The 20,235-nt window shown below is 40.7% G+C and overlaps 1 protein-coding gene across 1 annotated transcript in view; it reads right to left on the bottom strand.

The window, feature by feature from the left end:
* Positions 1-585: 585 nt before the first annotated feature.
* LOC128660796 (biogenesis of lysosome-related organelles complex 1 subunit 4) overlaps positions 586-20,235 on the bottom strand; it is a 75,099-nt gene continuing 55,449 nt past the window's right edge. The window contains exons 4-5 of the mRNA XM_053714819.1: positions 18,052-18,189; positions 586-1,055 (exon numbers count right to left, since the gene is read on the bottom strand). Coding sequence (XP_053570794.1) covers positions 969-1,055; positions 18,052-18,189 — 225 coding nt within the window. The 3' untranslated portion in view covers positions 586-968. The remainder of the gene's footprint in view (positions 1,056-18,051; positions 18,190-20,235) is intronic.

The raw sequence follows: 20,235 nt of genomic DNA, 5'->3' as shown, positions 1-20,235 counted from the left end.
GAAGCCTGGGAACAGACACCGCCGGGCACATAAGGAGCAGCAACCCTACACTGGCTTTTGGATTAAGTACAAAAGACTTTTACTTACTCAGTGATATTATATAGCTTTTAAACTTTATGGACATTTCTGTTTTTATATATTTTTTCATGTTTGCAGTCCTAAATTTGGCTTTGTTTCCTGCTCACTAATTATATGAGCAGTGAATTTATGGATCAATAGCTCTGTACATAGCATTATTTGTGTATCATTGTATTTTAGTTTATTAGAGCATTTGTTTAGCTGGGACTCTATATCTAGCTATAACATTGTTTGCACATGTGGCGCCGTCTATTTTTAGAGTAAGTGTAAAGGTGGAAAAAGTTCTGAAATTATTTATCTTTGTCTCATTTTTTACATCACAGAAACATGGCATTAACTGTGTGTGTATACAGTGGATATAAAGTCTACACACCCCTCACACATACATACATATAGAGTACATACATATAAATAAACCATGTAATCACATTTTCTTAAATTCCTCATCTCTATGTTCAAATATTTGAAACATGCCAAATGATTGTTTGTAAATGGTACTAATAATCATATTTTTATATAATATTTATTTTACAAGGTACATGATTGGTAATGGTAAAATAAATCTTAGTGATAATTATTACAGTATTAAGAAAAAAATATTTTTGCATAGATTGTTTAGGAGGATTGAACAACTTTATGTTCCCTGGTATTAAATTTGAAAAAAGAAAAAAAATATCTTCAGTAAAAATGTTATACACTTTGGATATTTTTTAGAAAAAAAAACTAAAAATTGCAAGTAATTGGTATATATAATATTAATTATATACATCTATTTAAATTAAAAATATTCAGAAGTGACAATTTGCACAGTTGAAGATCTTGTTATCCACAGTAACTTTCAGATGTTCTGCGTTAAAACAGAAATGTCCCACAATAAACATTTTAATATATCAACTAGAACTGTGGAAGTATTCTTCAGTCTTAAATACTGTTGGAGGCTCATATTGCAGTGGCTGCTGTCTTGCAGATGTTGATTTCTAGGGTAGAAAATAAAATCATCTGGTTAGGGGGGGAGAAATCAGGAAAATCAAAACAGCTTGGTGTTATTTTGAAGACATTCCAGACAAAATTGGAATCTGCATGGATACATTTCCCTAAACCCTTGCTCAAAGAGCCTAAGGTGTTTGTACCATCTGGTGATGACTCAATTTGTTAATGGATGACATGATACAAGCCCCATTGGTGCTCTGAGCAGCTGCAGTATTTAAAATGCTGGTGCACCAAGAATATCTAGCTATGCTTCACTAAAATTGTGATAACTTTTACTAGAAGCCTTTTTTCCTATACACGTATATATTGCAAATATGTTTCTATGCAAAGATGTAATTCATCTATGTGCATTTCAATTTTGACCCGAATGTCCATTTCATTTGTAACACTTTTTGCACCGTTTAGAAAAATCGCATTTGCAATGTCTACAACCTAGTATTTTTTACAGCATGAGAACTTTTAAATCAAGAACAGTGCGTGGATATTATATTCCAAGAAAGTGACCACAAGTTATATTATCATATATATCAGGATTTTAAGAAATCTCACCAAATTAGAAAAAAAAAATTGTGCTTAGCAGATAATTTAATTTCCTTCTGTATAAGGAGAGTCCACGGCTTCATTCCTTACTGTTGGGAAACTTATACCCAAGCTCTAGAGGACACTGAATGATAACGGGAGGGACAAAGAGAGGCGAACCCTAATCTGAGGGCACCACAGCCTGCAAAGCCTCTCTCCCGAAGGCCACTTCAGCAGATGCAAACACATCAAACTTGTAAAATTTAGAAAAAAGTATGTAAGGAGGACCAGGTAGCCGCCTTACAAATATGATCCGTAGAGGTCTCGTTCTTAAAGGCCCAAGAGGAAGCCACTGCTTTAGTCGAATGAGCCGTAATTCTCTGAGGGGGCTTATGTCCCGCTGTCTCATAAGCTAAGCGGATAACACTCCTTAACCAAAAAGACAAGGAAGTTGCAGAGACCTTCTGTCCATTACGCTTCCCAGAATAGGTAACAAACAAAGAAGGACTTTGTCTAAAATTCTTAGTAGCCTGAAGATAGAACTTCAAGGCTCAAACCACGTCCAAATTATGAAGCAAACATTCCATTAAAGAAGAAGGATTAGGACACAAGGAAGGAACCACAATCTCTTGATTGATGTTGCAGTCTGACACAACCTTAAGGAGAAACCCTAACTTAGTACGTAGGACAGCCTTATCAGAATGGAACACTAGATAAGGAGGCTCACATTGCATGGCAGCAATCTCAGATACTCTGTGCGCAGAAGCAATAGCCAGTAGACAAAGAACCTTCCAGGATAACAACTTAATGTCAATTCCATGCATAGGCTCAAATGGAGGCCGCAGCAAAACCTTAAGAACAAGATTCAGACTCCAAGGAGGAGCCTTAGATCTGAACACGGGTCTGATCCTAATCAGAGCCTTAAAGGGACACTGAACCCAAATCTTTTCTTTCGTGATTCAGATAGAGCATAACATTTTAAGCAACTTTCTAATTTACTCCTATTAGCAATTTTTCTTCGTTCTCTTTCTATCTTTATTTGAAAAAGAATGCATCTAAGCTTTTTTTTTTCAGAATCTGGACAGCACTTTCTTATTGGTGGATGAATTTATCCACCAATCAGCAAGAACAAAACAGGTTGTTCACCCAAATGGGTCGGCATCTAAACTTACATTCTTGCATTTCAAATAAAGATACCAAGAGAATGTTTAAAATTTGATAATAGGAGTAAATTAGAAAGTTGCTTAAAATTTATGCTCTATCTGAATCACGAAAAAAAAATTTTTGGTTCAGTGTCCCTTTTACAAAAGATTGTACACCTGGAAGCTCCGAGAGCCTCTTGTGCAGTAAAACAGACAGGGTTGAAATCTGTCCTCTCAGGGAACTGGCAGAGAGACCCTTCTCCAGTCCATCCTGAAGAAACGATAGGATCCTGACAACCTTAACTTTATGCCAGGGGAATCCACGCTCTTCACAATCTAGATTTTGATAAACAAAAAGGACCTTGTTCCAGCAGATTCCTGCGACAAGGTAACTTCCATGGAGGAGAAAATGACATCCCCACCAGATCTGCGAACAACGTCCTTCGCGGCCACGATGGAGAAATCAGTATCACTGATGGCTGCTTCTGCTTGATGTGGGCCACTACCTGAGGAAGGTGTGGTAATGGCGGAAAAAGGTAAATTAGATTGAACCTCCAAGACACTGCTAATGCATCTATTAACCCCCGCCTGAGGATCCCTGGAACTTGACCCATATCTGGGTGGCTTGGTATTGAGACGAGATGCCATGAGATCTATCTCCGGCATCCCCCACCTGTAGCATATCTTTGCAAACACTTCGGGATGGAGAGACCATTCCCCCGGATGAAAAGATTGTCTGCTGAGAAAATCCGCTTCCCAGTTGTCCACACCCGAAATGTGGATCGCTGACAGTGAACTCCGCCCACTCCAGAATCCAAGATACTTCCCTCATTGCTAGGGAGCTTCTTGTTCCCCCCCCTGATGGTTGATGTAAGCCACCAAGGTTATATTGTCTGACTGGAATCTGATAAACCGGAACAAACCCAGAAGAGGCCAAGCCTTCAGAGCATTGAAGATTGCTCGAATGTTGATTGGGAGGGAGCGCTCTTCCTGAGACCACAGGCCCTGTGCCTTCATGGCACCCCAAACAGCCCCCGATCCTGATAGACTCACGTCTGTAATCACAATCTCCCAGGATGGTCTTAGAAAGGATGTCCCTCGAACCTTCATAAAAATTATTGGAGCAGTAGCTAGAGCAAACCAAATTGCAATAAACTGGAAGCGCTGGTCCGGAACGCAAACCTTAGGAACTGGAAGAGATCCTTGTGGATTGGAACGTGAAGGTAAGCATCCTTCAGATCTATAGTGGTCATGAACTGTCCTTCCTGAACTAGAGGAAGGATGGACTGTATTGTCTCCATCTTGAACAAGGGGACATTTAGAAACTTGCTTAAGCACTTTAGGACCAGAATCGTGCGGAAAGTTCCCTCCTTCTTTAGGACCACAAACAGGTTTGAAGAGTATCCCAAACCTCTTCCTGCGATCGGAACCGGGACAATGACCCCTAGGGAGGACAGATCCCGCACGCACCCCAGAAAGGCTTCCCTCTTTTCTGGCTTTGCAGACAGGCTTGAAAGGAGAAATCTGCCCTTGGGTGGTTGAGATTTGAAACCTGTCTTGTATCCCTGAGCTATGACCTCCAGGAACCGTGGATCCTGCACGTCCCTGAACCAAGCGTCTGAAAAGAGTGACAGTCTGCCCCCTACATGATCCAGCACCGTATCGGGGACCGGCCCCTTCATACCGACTTGGCCTCGGCGGGTTTCTTGTTCTGCTTGGATTTATTCCAGGATTGAGCCGGCTTTCAAGTACTCTTGGCTTGCTCAGGCTTAGAGGAGGACTGTTGTCGTTGGGATTTCTCAGAACGAAAATTAGAGCCTTGTCCCTTAGACTTGTTCTTTTTATCCTGCAGTAGGAAGGCACCCTTGCCCCCTGTAACCGTGGAGATAATGGAGTCCAGGCCTGGACCAAATAAAATCTTTCCCTTAAAAGACCAGGATTTCAGCCAGAGCGCCCGACAGGTCTGCACTGTATAAACAGACATCTTACATTTAGGCGAATGATCTGCATGTTTGCATCACAGATACAAAAATTAGCAATTCTCAAGGCCTTAATTCTTTCTTGGATAACATCGAGGGGACCCTCCACCTCGATCAATTCCGATGAGTCGCACCAGTAGGCCGCAGTTCCAGCAACCAGGGCAACAGCAGCTGCCGGTTGAAACAAGTATCCCGTATGCTGAAACATTTTTCTTCTTATCCATCGGCTCTCTGAATGAGGAGCTATCCTCAAGTGGGATAGTAGTACGCTTGGCCAGTGTCGAGATAGCACCATCCACCTTAGGGACGGAACCCCACAACTCCAATTGAGAGTCCGGGAATAATTTTTTAAAGGAAGACGAAGGGGAAAAGGAAGATCCAATTCTATCCCATTCGTTCTTAATAATGTTAGCCATTTTTACAGGTACAGGAAAAGTTAACGGCACTACTCTGTCCTCGTAAACTCTGTCTAACTTAGGGATCAAAGGTCCATCAGGCAGCTTGGCCTCTAGAACCTCTAATGTAGACAGATCCTCCTTTAGAAGAAAACATAAGTGTACAATCTTAAATCTAAAGGCTGGTTTCTCTGCAGTAGGAGGCCTAGAGGTAGCAGACTCCGATCCAGAAAGTTTACTCTCTGAAGACTCAGAGTGTGACCCATTCATAAATCCAATAAATCACTTGATGACCCCTGGACATATGAGCTATGTTTAACCTTTCGCTTGCACTTGGCAGGGTGAGGTAAAGCACTAAGAGCCTCAGACACCGCCGTCTTTAACTGTGTGGTAAAGTCTGATGGTAAAAGGCTCCCTCCAGATGGAGGATGAGGCGTGCTACGGGAAGCTGCATGTGATGAGGGAGATAACTGATGGGTATGCACCTCACGGGACGGCGAGTCCTCAGAGGTGGACAGATCAGTGGTACTAAAGGGGTTAACCTTCTTAGACATAACTTTGTTGATGCATGTGGAACATAGTTGAGAGGGTGGGCATACCAAGGCCTCCTCACAATATAAACAGGTATTACTATTTGGCATAGAGGGGGTACCCTCAAGAATATAAGAATCCTCCATAGCTTACGCTAATGACAGTAGGACACAGAATAAAAAGATCTTTTAATTTCTCACAAAAACGGCACCTTTATACTCCCAATGGCTGGGTCACTCACCACCTCCTGGACCCAGACAAAACAGAGAAAAAAACATCTTCTCCGACAGCGAGCTTGGTCAGGAAGGAGGAAATGAAAGTGGACCACTCCCGGTCACGTAGTGCGCAAGGCAGGACCACCCCTGCTATGAGAAAAAGCGCGCCAAGCTACATGCTGCGCAGCGTTCAAAGTGAAAGTAAAAACGTGTGTGTTCCAGCCACATAACAAACAGTCTATGAGCCCAATGAAATCTCACACATAAAGCAGCATAAAATCAAAGCATCACATTTGATTAATCCCCACTGTTCAATAACCTCCCTCAGGAGATATTAACCCATTATTCTCATTAAGATAAAAGAGTCACACTGTGACCCTGTCTTCTAGCGTTTCCAGCATATGTAAAAATTGAAACGATCTTACCAGAATCCATGCTGTGGAACAGAAACACAGCCTCTCAAGTGTGACAGTCTTGTAGCATCGCTCCTGACATAGACTTGAGTGAAGAAAAAACAAGCAGGCAGTGAAACTCGTCAACACTGATTGTTTAAGGAGCTGTTGGCAGGCAGTCTGGATGGGTTCGCAGAAAGACTCTCCCTGCATATCCAGACTCTAACTTTCGTCAATGCTCTCACTCAGAGGCTGACAAGACTACTTAAAACTCCAGTCCCATATCGAAGGGCAGATAACCCTCCTAAGGAACTACTCTGAAATCTTCTGACACTTCTCTGCCATCCTCCTGTGATGAAAGGCAAAGAATGACTTGGGGATGGGGGAAGTGGGAGAGGTATTTAAGCCTTTGGCTGGGGTGTCTGTCTCCTCCTGGTGGCCAGGTTCAGTATTTCCCAACAGTAAGGAATGAAGTGGACTCTCCTTATATTAAGAAGGAAAAAGGTTTTCTCAATGAATGAAAAAATTTAAATGACAGATTTATGCACATTGTTTTGGACATAAGATTGTAATATGTTAAAGGATATAGTTCTTATGATGGTAAGCTTTGAAGAATCTAAGTAATTCCACGCTGTGTCTCCAGGGGGAGATATGTAAAGGAAAGAAACAATAGTGCACTCTGTATATATATTAAAAACATCCAATTCATGTCAGGTACGTACACTAATTAGAGCTATAACTCAGCTCTAAGTGTGAATGCAGGTAGGTTTTAGCGCCTCGGCTTCCCAGGCAAAACAGGAACCGGTCTTTGTTTAAAATAGTAAAATACAGCTTTATTAAAATACACAGGACTAAGACTAGACACTGTTACAGATGCACAGATATATTGCTAAACCCCGTAAACAGTGTATAATGGCACAGCGCTGTTGAGGCTATTACGGCACTCAAAGTACATAAGTCCTTAGCAGAAATAACAGTGAAGACAGTCTATAATGGACCTTAAAACAGTAAATCGGACGATCATTTCACCTTGTTCCTAAGGCTTTATCCAGGAGTAAGACTGTATCCACTGTTATTGCTGCTAAGTACTAAAATCTAATGTCACATTTTGTTTTCAGCAGAAATTCTCTACACACACCACATTTACAAGCTTCAAAAAGAAATAAAAAAAAGTTACTAGCCGTAGTGTGTGTGTACACTGCATATATATATATATATATATAAAATGTAAATATTTGCATAGGAAATTAGTACATTTAGTACATTTGCATAGGAAATTAGTATATCCAAGCAAGTATCCCCGCTTGCTAATATATATATATATATATATATATATATATATATATATACACATACACACACACATATATATGAAGTTCAAAAAGGAGCACTCTCACCACAATAACAGCTGCCAGGGTGCCAACGGTTAAATATAGAGTGTGCCCCCGAAACATCACTTTTTTCTATTAAAGTACACTTTGAAAAGACCAGTGAGTGCCTTCCTTTATCAGCTATAGGTGTGCTGCGTGTAATGCATACACAAAAATTCCTTTATCCTCCCAAAGAATAAAACGCTGCACTCACCGGTCTTGAGAATGATATAATTTAATCACATCACATCAGCGTCTTAATGCACAAATACCCCCAAAAGTTTCGGTACTGGACTGGCACCTTTCTCAATTGGTAAACCAAAAATCTCTCTCACAGATTAACATATACTAGCAGTTTTGTGATCTATATTTTGACATGTCCGTGTTCTCTTGTGTATGTGGGCAAGACCTCGACCTCATTTAGGGAGAGGATGGCCAATCATCGCCATGCCATAAGAGCTGCCATTGACAAGCAGGCATCAGATCAACCTGTGGCTAGACATTTTATGCAAGCGGGACACACCGCTGCTAGCCTAAGGACTATGATAATTGATTATGTGCCACCACTGAATAGAGGTGGGGATAGGCACAGGAAGCTCCTACAAGTTGAGGCCTCATGGATCTATCAACTAGACACTGTAGCTCCCAGAGGTTTGAATGTTCAACTGGACTATAATGTGTTCTTGTAGCTGGATTTTTCTATGATTGGATGATCTAGGTCTCATCTGGTACTACCGGAACAATAGACCACTACCCCTGGAATGAATACTCACGGCTCTATTTTTGCATGTATATATCAAGTTGGTCTGCTTTTTAATTGATGAGTGTGTATTCCGCCTTTGCAGGTTTCTACCATACTGTTATAAACATGAAGGGAATAGGGGACCATTAGTTTAGTGTATTGTTTTAATTCGAAAGTATCTTAATCATAGTCATAATGATAGGCTAATTGTGTATTTGTATTTAGATGAATTGCTTAGTGTTTTTAGTTAGGTAAGGGTTGATCTCCGGGATCTGCCATGCCATTGTGTGTCTATGCTGCAGTGAGATGACTATTCTGTGACGTAGTTGTTGATCGTCACAAGGGGCGTGGTTATGCTAATTAGCCATATGCTCTGTTTACAAGATGAGATATACGTCATTGGTTTTGTGGCAGGACCGCATTGGTTAGGTTGAACCGGAAGTCTGAGCACATTAAGGTTTAATAGGGAACGGGTGTGTGTTTGTTAGGATTTTTTTGGGATTACCCATTGAGAAAGGTGCCAGTCCGGTACCAAAACGTTTGGGGGTATTTGTGCATTAAGATGCTGATGCGATGTGATTAAATTGTATCATTCTCAAGACCGGTGAGTGCAGTGTTTTATATATAAATTTATTATTACCTGATAAATTCTTTTTTTTTTCTTGGTAGTGAGAATCCACAAAATCCTATTCTTACATATGAGAATTTATCTCCTAGCCACCAGGAGGAGACAAAGTCACCCCAAACAAAATATTAAAGTATCCCTCCTACTTCATCTTCCCGCCCAGTAGTTTAAACCGAGGACAGAGAAAAGCAAAAGAGATAGCAAGGGTAAAGAGGTGCAACTACAACTGCCGCCACCAAACATTTTTAGGGCGGGTTTGTAGACTCTCACTGCCAAGAAAGAAAATAATTTATCAGGTAAGAATAACTTATTTTCTTTTGAATGGTAGTGAGAGTCCATAAAATCCTATTCTTACATATGGGAATCTATACCTAAGCTATGGAGTCCAGAAAAAAGTTAGGGTGGGATTAAATAGGTAAGGTAGTCACCTAGATACTATGCACCACCGCCTGAGGACCTTTCTCCCAATTGATGTCTCAGATGAGGCAAAACATCAAAACTAGTAAATTTTGTTCATCTGCTCGACCAAATCTAAATTCTAAAAGATCCAAAAAAACAAACGTTTAAACAAAACAGGTGGAATGAACAGTAATACAATCTGGAGGCTGTTGACTCACCTCCATGTAAGTCATACAAATAAGACTTCTCAATCAAAAGATAAGGAAACCACAGTGGTCATTTGGCCCATACAGGCTGAAAAAAATTAAATTGTCCATAGAAACAGCCTTATCCCAGTGAAAAAACCCTACATAAAGAAAGTCACTCTGAAAACCAAACAATTCTGAAAACTCTATGTATAGAAGAGATTGACAACAAGAAGATTACCTTCCAATATAGTAAACGTGAAATAAAAAAAAAGCATAGGCTCAAAGGGAGCATGTTGTAAAACCTTGAAAAACCTTGAAAACAAGACAAAGACTCCAAAGAGGAGTAATAGATTTGAAAACTGGTCTAATTCAAACCATGGGGCATATTTATCCATATGGAGCTTAAGGCCCCTTGTTTTCTAAAGACCGCTGCTCCATAACTTGTCCGCCTGCTCTGAGGCGGCGGAAAGAAATCAACCTGATCAAATACGATCGGGTTGAATGACACCCCCTGCTAGCGGCCGATTTCACCAGCAGTTCACAAGAATAGTACAAGGGATGTGTGTATTGTTATTGCACCACAAAAAGGACAGCACTACAAGAAAGGAGAATATTGACGTACCCAAATAAAGGTATAGCAGTATATACAATAAGTAACAGCAGTACTAGATAAAACTATCACACTTGCTATTTAGCTACCAGCTTGGTGAGCCACTAATACTTGCATTAAACCAACTTTTGAAGGCACAATCAAGGTGCAAGTAGTTGCAGCTAGATTCAATCTCCAAACCTTCTGCTTGCTAGGTAGCTGAGCTAACTATTGAGCTACTATAGCTGGCTATCAATAACCGACAGTCAGGGGGTGCAGAGGTCGCAATTGCGACTGGGCCCCTGAGGGTGGGGGCCCATCTTAAAAAAAACCCCAAAAACTGCCACTGCTTTCACTGATATTATGCAAGTGTGACGTGATGCTTCACTAGTGTCTCTGGCTACAGGGGTTAGAGTTTTTGTTTTACCCATTGGTGTTTATGTGTATATTGCTAAGGAGTTAATGTTAATGTTCAGCCATGTTGGGATTCCCAAAGAAATATTAACAGACCAAGGCACTCCATTTATGTTGAGAATTACAGACCTTGTTACTACAGCATGGGGGGGCACGGGGTAAACAGTGTCACTATACAGTACCACTATATACAGTACGGGGGGGGCTGGACCATGTCACTGACTACTTTGGTCACTTTATAAAGTACTGGGGCGGGTAGGGTCAGGCAAGCCTCCTCACCGGCAGATTACAGACTATGTCACTAACTCACTATATACAGTACTGGTGGATTAAACAGTGTCACTATATACAGTAAGAGGGGGTCAGGCCATCTCACACACTGTGGGCACGGGGTACCTCCTTTTGCAGAGATGTAATCTGATAAAAAAAAAAAATCTGTGTTAAACATAAAAAAATAAATAAATATATTTTTTATCAAATTCACCTTTTTCTTTGGGGGGGGGGCCTTCTTAGATTCTTGCACCTGGGCCCTGTGGTTTCTAGTTACGCCTCTGCCGACAGTAGTAGAATATATGGAGAACACAGCCATGTCCACACACAAATAAATTAAACTATTGCACGGCAATAATAACAGTAGAATCCGGTATGGAAAATACTGTTGTAGCCAACTACAAGTAAAATCTATGAATTATAGGTAATGCAAGAGGGGACAAATACTTTAGTTAACACTAATACCTAAAGTAGATACTGGAGTATCCATTCACACATAAAAATATTATTGCATACCAATAAATAGAGGTAGTTAGGCTAATATTGCATGGCAATAAATAACAATAAAACAAATGTGGAAAATACTGGTGTATCCATTCACGCATAAGTATATTATTGCATAGCAATAAATAGTAATAGTATAGCAGTATGAGTAAAACAAAACATAATATTTCATGGTCCTAAACAACAAGACCTATGTGTTAACAATTTAAAGTCATTAATGACAATCCCAGACTGCTTCATAACAATTAAGGAAATCATACAGAACTTGAACACCAGAGCTGAGCACAAATAAGTTAAGACGGTGCTATAAAAACAAACCCATGTAACAGAAAACCAAGATATCTGTAATATGGTGCACAACTGGTCATAGGCCCTAAGACAGTATATCCAAACAGTAATGCCACCTCATGAAGCATACTCATATTGCAAACTGATTGTCTGTACAGCATATAAGCAGATATTGCACATCATTAAAAAACGAAAATAATAAACTTAGGCTAGTGTTTCAAGTTGAGCTGGAGGACAGATATTAACCCATTAATAAGACAAACACCTGTCTGAAGATAAAACAGTAGCTCTGCCCTCCAGTGGTATCAAGCCCTAAGGAGACAAGTCTACTCTGTTCCTGAAAAAAGAAACATAAAACAGACTAAAGAGCTATCCCTGTAAGATACATTTTTATCTGTCAGCACTTCAAGTTCTAACAATCACCACAATAATATAGGTGATTAAGGTCAGTCACTTGCCAAGAGATAATGGCAATGGTAACTTAAACATCGCTCACTAGCATTTCCCCTGCAGTATTACAAACTTATGGGCTACTTCTGGCAGTTAATTACTGAGCCTGAACAGTCTTACCCCCTCCAGTAGTCAGGTACACACCATAAATTGCTGAGCTTACAGTAGAAGGCCACCACCCTAGTGAGAGGGAGGGAGAAGCGCACGCGAACACTGAAAATGCGGGAAACAAAAGACACCGACAGAGTAAATGTCTCCCACGCTGTGCACTGACCCCAATGCAAAATGGAGTACCCACATGCCCTCCTGTTCCTGGACAGCGCTCCCCCTATGGAATGGGAGTGTGGTAACTGGAGAGACAATGTGGGGCACCTTAAAGTGGCCATACGTGTAAAGTGGCACATAAGGCAGACTAGTCTGCCAGATAAAATGCACTTTCTTGTTTAAAACTTTCTTAGACTATGGCCACAGACAGTTTTTAGAAAAAACTGTCAGTTCCAAGTGAACTCCTTATGGTAAAGAATAAATAAAACTGCAGAGAAGTATATATGTGTGGCTAGTGTGCCTGCTAATGGCTTAAAGGCAGCGCAAATAAATGCATGAGTGGCCATGATGCACACTACTAGTGTGTCTGCTATTAGCTTAAGGGCTGTAAACATAAACACAGGTACTTACCCATTTGCTGCCTACACCACTGGTCTTACCCGGAATACAGTATGCAGGTGCAGTAGATAGCCCATCCAGTACTGTAACTAACAGTAGAAGCTATACTGAGTACATCTCCATGGCCAGACAGGAGGAGGCTAAAGGAACTTCCCAGCGACACCCCAGGCAGGCTTGGGACCACAACTCCTACTAGGAGATTTACATTACACAGCCAGTGCTCTGCTATGTCCCTCTCTTCCAGGAACTATCCATCGAGGGAAAACTTGTGATTAATATCCCTGAAAATCTTCAATTTAATCCAGAACACCTCTATCTTTGCCTTACTCCATGATGAGGCAAAGAACTACTTGGAGGGAAGATGAAGTAGGAGGGATACTTAAATGTTTTGTTCGGAATGTCTTTGCCTCCTCCTGGTGGCCAGGAGATTAATTCCCATATGTAAGAATAGGATTTTGTAGACTATCACTACCGTTAGATATTATATATATCACAATCCAAGTTACAGTGTTGCCCTCCTGGAGTTGTCTGCCTGGGTGTAAAAATGTGATAAATATTCCTCCTGATAAATGCACTGACGGCTTTTTGAAGTGAACAAAGTTTATTTCTTTATTGGAACGTTTTCGGGGAGAAGTTCTCTTCAATACCATTCTCTTATTTTAATCCAGAATCCACTAGTTTGGGCTGTGCATTGCACTGGGCTGTGCATTGCTATAACAACATATGTTCACATTTTCAAAGTGAACATTTTATAAGTGAGGCACTAACAATAGAATTATACAAGAATGCAGAGTGCTGCTTATTAAGACACCATGCTGCCTATTGACATCTGCTGAAGAAATGCACACTACATCAAGCTAACCCTACTCTCTCTTCTAATTTCAGGTATGTGAATATATTCCTTGTCACTCTGCAAAGTATTAACTGCACTCTGGTGTTTTTCCTCTCCTCTAACTATTTTGGTATGTGAATATATTCCTTGTCCCGCTTACCTGGTTCCCACTTTTGTAAAAATGCTCAATATATTCATAATCATTTTTGCTACCTCTTGTCTCTATAACAAACTACATTATTAAATTACTCCTCCCTTTTCCACTTGCACTGTTCATTAGCCCATCTCTCTTAAACTCACCCTACTTTTGTACTCATGAACTTTACCTATTCCTAAACACTCTCTCTCCCCCCTGCACCTCGTCTCAAAAGCAGTCTCACTACTGCAAATCCGTATCTCATCTCACGTCACTCTCCCTCTTGCTTTTACTTACTGCTGGCGACATCTCTCCTAATCCTGGTCCCCAACCATTGCCTAGCCGTGCACATCCATGTGTACTGTCCCATAGACTCAGAAAACAAAACTCTGCAAACCTTACTCACAATCCTCTTGCATCAAAAGCCACTACCCCTTTCACTTGTGCACTCTGGAACTCTCACTCTGTTTGCAACAAGCTCACTTCTATACATGACCTCTTCATCTCCCGCTCCCTCAACCTTCTGGCCCTAACAGAAACCTGACTCTCTCCCCTAGACACAGCATCCACTGCTGCTCTGTCACATGGGGGTCTCCACTTCAGCCACACTCCTAGGTCTGGTAATAGACAAAGAGGTGGTGTAGGTATTTTACTTTCCTCTCGTTGCACCTTTCAACAAATACATCCCATCTCTTCCCTCACATTTCTCTCAATCGAAAACCACATGATTCGCTTATTTACCCCTCTCTCTGTACGTGTTGCAGTCATATACCTACCCCCTGGCTCCTCAACTCAATTTCTAGATCACTTTGCTGCCTGGCTACCTTATTTACTTTCCTCAGACACCCCTGCCCTCATTCTTAGCAACTTCAACATCCCTCTTGACAATCCCACTGCCTCATCTGCAAAACAACTTCTGCAACTCACTTCCTCTTTCGGTCTGTCACAATGGACTGATTCTCCCACTCACACAGACGGTCACTCTCTTGACCTGATCTTTAGCTATTGATGCACTCTCTCAAACTTCACAAACTCCCCCTTTCCTCTTTCTGACCACCATCTCCTTACTTGCAACATATCATCCCTCCCTACAACTCTCCCTCCTTCTACTCCTCACACCAAACTTCACAGAAGCATTATGTCATTAGATCAGCAACAGCTTGCTAATTCCCTCAAACCTCTCCTCTCATCCTGCCACTATAATTCCACCCTTATATCCGTCCTTGACAATCTCGCCCCTCTTATCATAGCTTGGAAATCACACACTCATCCTCAGCCCTGGCATACTCCTCTGACACGGTACCTACGCAGATGTTCCCGTACTGCTGAGCGGCACTGGAGAAAATTTCGGAGTTCAGCTGATTTTCTTCATTACAAATTCATCTTGAACTCCTACTATTCTGCCCTTAATCTCCATAAGCAACACTACTTCTCTACTCTTATCTCTAATCTTTCTTCAAACCCAAAACGTCTGTTCTCCACTTTCAATACTCTCCTCCGCCCTCCCTCACCTCCTAATACAACTTCTCTGTCAACTCAAGACTTTGCCAGCCACTTCATTAACAAAATCGACTCCATTAGAAATGAAATCAGCTCTCAACATAATTCCATTCTCTCCCCCCCAAATGCTCTCACTCAACCACAACCCACATAACCTTAAACTTAGCTCATTCTCCCCTGTTCTAAGGAAGAAGTTTTGGCACTTATACTGCGCCCTCACCTCTACCTGTCCCCTTGACCCTATCCCCTCACAGCTACTCCCCTCCCTCTCTGCTACCCTTACCCATATACTAACACACATTTTCAACCTCTCCCTCAGCACCGGTATATTTCCCTTATTGCTGAAACATGCACTGGTCACACCTATCCTCAAAAAACCTTCCCTTGATCCTACCTCCCCATCCAACTACCGCCCTATTTCCCTCCTCCCTCTTGCCTCAAAGCTTCTCGAAAAACTAGTATATGCATGCCTATCCCATTTCCTTACGTTAAACTACCTTCTTGATCAACTGCAATCTGGATTTCATCCCCATCACTAAACAGAGACAGCTATTGTTAAGGTTACCAACGACCTACTTACAGCAAAATCAAAAGGCCACTTCTCTCTTCTTATCCTCCTTGATCTGTCCGCAACCTTTGACACTCTTGACCACCCTCTTTTGCTCCAAACCCTACAATCCTTCAGCATCTATGACACAGCCCTTTCGTGGCTCTCTTCCTACCTGTCAAACTGTACCTTTAGTGTAGCCTTCTCTGGGGCTTCCTCTGCCCTGTCACCACTTTCTGTCGGAGTACCGCAAGGCTCTGTCCTCGGTCCCCTTCTCTTCTAAATCTACACGTCATCACTAGGTTCCCTAATAAAGTCTCACGGTTTCCAATATAATTTATATGCTGACGACACCCAAATCTACTTCTCTGCACCAGACCTATCTCCTTCCTTGCTAACCCGTGTCACTAACTGTCTTTCTCACATCTCTTCCTGTATGTCCTCTCACTACCTCAATCTAAAATCTCTCCAAAACTGAGCTCCTCATTTTCCCCCCTTCTTTCAAAATCTCCGCCCCCAATCTCTCTATAACTGTCAACAACTCCATCATTACCCCTACCCCGCATGCCCGATGTCTCGGGGTCACATTTGACTCAGATCTTTCTTTTACTCCTCACATTCAGTCCTTGGCTAAAGCATGCTGCTTCCACCTTAAAAACATCTCTAGAATTAGACACTTCCTTACACAAGACACAACTAAGATTTGAATCCACTCTCTCATTCTTTCCTGCCTCGATTACTGCAACTCTGTCCTCTCTGGTCTCCCCACCTGCCGCCTAGCTCCTTTACAATGCCTCTGCCAGACTCATCTTCCTTACACGTCGCTCTTCATCTGCTGCACATCTCTGCCAATCCCTTCACTGGCTTCCTCTTGCCTCTAGGATCAAACAAAATTCTCACTCCCGTTTACAGGACTTCTCCAGACTGGCTCCCATCATGTGGAACTCTCTGCCTCGCTCCACAAGACTCTCCCATTGTTTTGTAAGCTTCAAGCGCTCCCTAAAGACTCTACTGTTCCGGGATGCATACAATCTATGCTAACCTTACTTTATACCAGTTCCACTCCTCCATTGTTATCCCCTGAACCCCCTTAGCATGTAAGCGTAAGAGTCCAGCTGTTTGTAGATCACCTTCTTAAGAGATGACTACAACAGTGCAACTCTTGGCAGGGCCCTCTACCCATTTGATCCCTATAATTGTTTTGTTGTACTCCCCATTTGTTTATAGCGCTGCGGAATCTGTTGGCGCTCTACAAAAAAACGATAATAATAAATAATAATTCAGCTAGTAAAGCGCTGCATTTTATACTGGGCGCCGCCATCTTGTAGCTCACATATTATTGCATTCTGTCACAGAAGCGGTAGCATTTTCAGAGATCTGCTTTTTGACAGTTGCACCTTTCAATTCAGTTTAGCTCACATAATGGAGAGCAGAAGTGTTACATTTTTGCAGTTTTTGGAACAGTTTAAAAGTTAAAAAACAAATATAAGCGCCAACATGGCGGCGTTCAGTGTGAAGAGACAGAGCTTCCCTAACTGATACTGGTAAGGGGTTAAAATAAGGGAATTACTTTAAAGACAGCTGTAGGCTCAGGAGGGAAAACAATACCATAATGAGTAATAACCTGCTACTGTAGTTATACTCAACAGGTTAAAATGACATGTTCTGTCTGAATCATGAGAGATTCATTTTGAATTTTACATCCCTTTAATAGCTTTACAGCGGACAACGTCCGTAACCTCGAGTTGATTTTATCTAACATAGGGCCAAATTATGTGCAGGTGTGAGTACCAAATTACCATCAGATATATATAGAAATATGTATTTATGAAAAAATAAAACATTCTGCTATGTGAAGAACATTGTAATTGGTATTCATATTTTCGGGTTATATGTCGGTTAGCAATACTTGAGAATATGTATTCAGGTTAGCGTGGAATGGGGTTTTTGTTATTTTTCTCCATTGACTTCTATAGGGTAATAGGTTAACGTGTGCGCAATATTCTAAGTTTGGGTTTTTTCGAGCGTCGGGTTAGCATGAGAGTGATAATTCTTAACTTTCAACTCATAATATGAGAGCAACCCGACGCACACAAAAAGTTTACTTCTAGTGCAATTGGCGCTCTAGCAAAAGCTCTAAATACTGCTCCAATTGTAATCTGGCCCATTGTTCTTTACACTTAGTTCCCTCCCCTCTCCAAACTGTCCCATTTTAAAAGATGCAAATATTCCAAAATCCAAATCATTTCCGGTCCTGAGTAGTTTGGATAAAAGGTTTTCTACCTGTACTTACATTCGGTGAAAAGAGAGGAGCTACACTATTTCGTAAGAAATTTTTAAATGGATTTGGGAATGTTCCAAGGTTTGCTTCTGCCCGGGCGACCTGCTCTTCCATCAAAGAGACATTGTTTCCAACCATCTTTACAAAGGCCTGTGAGAAAAACACACATAATGAAATACTGAACTTTATATTAAAGCAAAGATTCAAAAGCTACTGAAATAAAGTATGGGTAAAGCTTCCCTCCTGGTGCTGACACATATGTGCTCTTTCCCATGTCATTTCAGATGAGAAATGATGGTATGGTATCTGTAGCATTAAAAACATTACAGGTTGCTGAGCTGATGTGTCTTAAATATTATGAAAAGAGACAAGTGTAAAAGTAAAATATTCTATTTCAAAGGAGATTTTTTTTTATTTTTATTAAATCCAATTTTTAATATGCGATTAACCCCTGCTGTTCCGGAGCAGAGCATACATGTTTTGTGGACATGCAAGTATGCAATTCTTGATGGTCTCAATGGCTTAAATCTGCTCAGGAATGTTATGGGAGCGAGCCTGGTGCAAGACGCCAGCTTTGTGAATAAAGGATATTTCATATAAAATGAAATACTCTAACCAAAAAGAACATTTAATTTATACAGTGTACTGTGATTTTTTTCTGCCCCTTTATATGTTCCCAATGATCCATTTTACCTGCTGGAGTGTATTAAATTGCTTACAAATTGCAACTTTACCTTTTTTATCGTTTGAAATAGCTGTTTTCACCAGTTGTTCCCACACCTATACGGAATCTTTTAATATTTAAGTACTGGTTACAGAAAAGAAGGATGCATTGTTCTATATATTGGTCTTACCATGTATAGAGAGATAAAATATGGAGGATAAGCCAATAGGTTGTTCTGCCCATTTTAGTAGACTGTGGTTTTAATTAGCAGAGACCGCTATTTCATATACAAAATATACTTATATGAGCAATATCCCATACATTGCAGCTAGTATAACTAGTCACATTAAGGGGAAAACAATTTTACAGCACACAGTCCCTTTAAATTTCAGAAAAGAAAGACAAAAATAAATAAATAACCTTTTCATTAAAAGGATGCTTTGGCCAAGATTCTCAGGCTGTTACATATTAATAATGATTTAACTAACACGAACCAACAGCTGTACAAGGTCCCACCAAGATCTTACAACCATAAAGGTATCCTAGAAAAATGTAGTGAAATTAATTTTGTGTTTCTATGTGAAAGCGAAACAAAAGCAGTACAAATTAATTTAATGTTTTATCATTTGCACTTGCATTGTTTTTATGAAGCTGTGTAAGAAGCTTCAGATGCCGTTTTGGTGCATGATGCAACTGACTATGGGTACTTTCCAAATGGCACCTCTTGGCTAGTTCATTTAATCTCTGTTAGGTCTAAAAATAGGCCAGATAAATGCTTGCTACTTAAAGGGACAGTGTACTGTAAAATTGTTTTTCCCTTAATGTTTCCAAGGACTTGTTATACCAGCTACAGAGTATAAAAAGTATGAGACATTGCTTCTTTAGGTTTTTTTATGTTGCTGTTTTGTTTTTTGTTGTTGTTTTTTTTTAAAACCACAACCCATTAAAATGGATTGAGCTTGCAGGGAAATCAGATCTCCTTATTTTACCACTTTCTGTAAAAACTCATGCTATTTACATTATATCTGTCTGTAAACCAAAGCCCAATACTAAGAGAAAAATTGAAAATGCATTACTTATCTCTTCTAACCTCCACTGGAAGAGCAATTTCTTCTGATGGCTAGTTTACACAGATTTTCTATAGGCAATATTTAAAGGGACAGTCTAGTCAAAATTAAACTTTCTTGATTCTAATAGGGCATGCAGTTTTAAACATTCCAATTTACTTTTATCATCGAATTTGCTTTGCTCTCTTGGTATTCTTTGTGGAAAGCTAAACCTAGGTAGGTTCATATGCTAATGTTTAAGTCATTGAACTGCCACTTATCACAGTTTTTGACAGACACTGCTAGTTCATGTGTGTCATATAGATCCTGAATTCTCAACAGCTGGGCCGTGGACATATCCGACTAACATTTACCGGGCCATGAGGTAACTGCGTGAGAACCACTGATATAGATAACACTGTGCTCGCTCCCGTGGAGTTATTTAAGAATCAACACTGATTGGCTAAAATGCATGTCGGTCAAAAG

This window comes from Bombina bombina, chromosome 5 (genome assembly GCF_027579735.1).
Source record: "Bombina bombina isolate aBomBom1 chromosome 5, aBomBom1.pri, whole genome shotgun sequence".
NCBI lineage: Eukaryota > Metazoa > Chordata > Amphibia > Anura > Bombinatoridae > Bombina > Bombina bombina.
The sequence above is the reverse complement of the archived record's forward strand: the minus strand, read 5'-3'. Positions and strand labels throughout refer to the sequence as shown.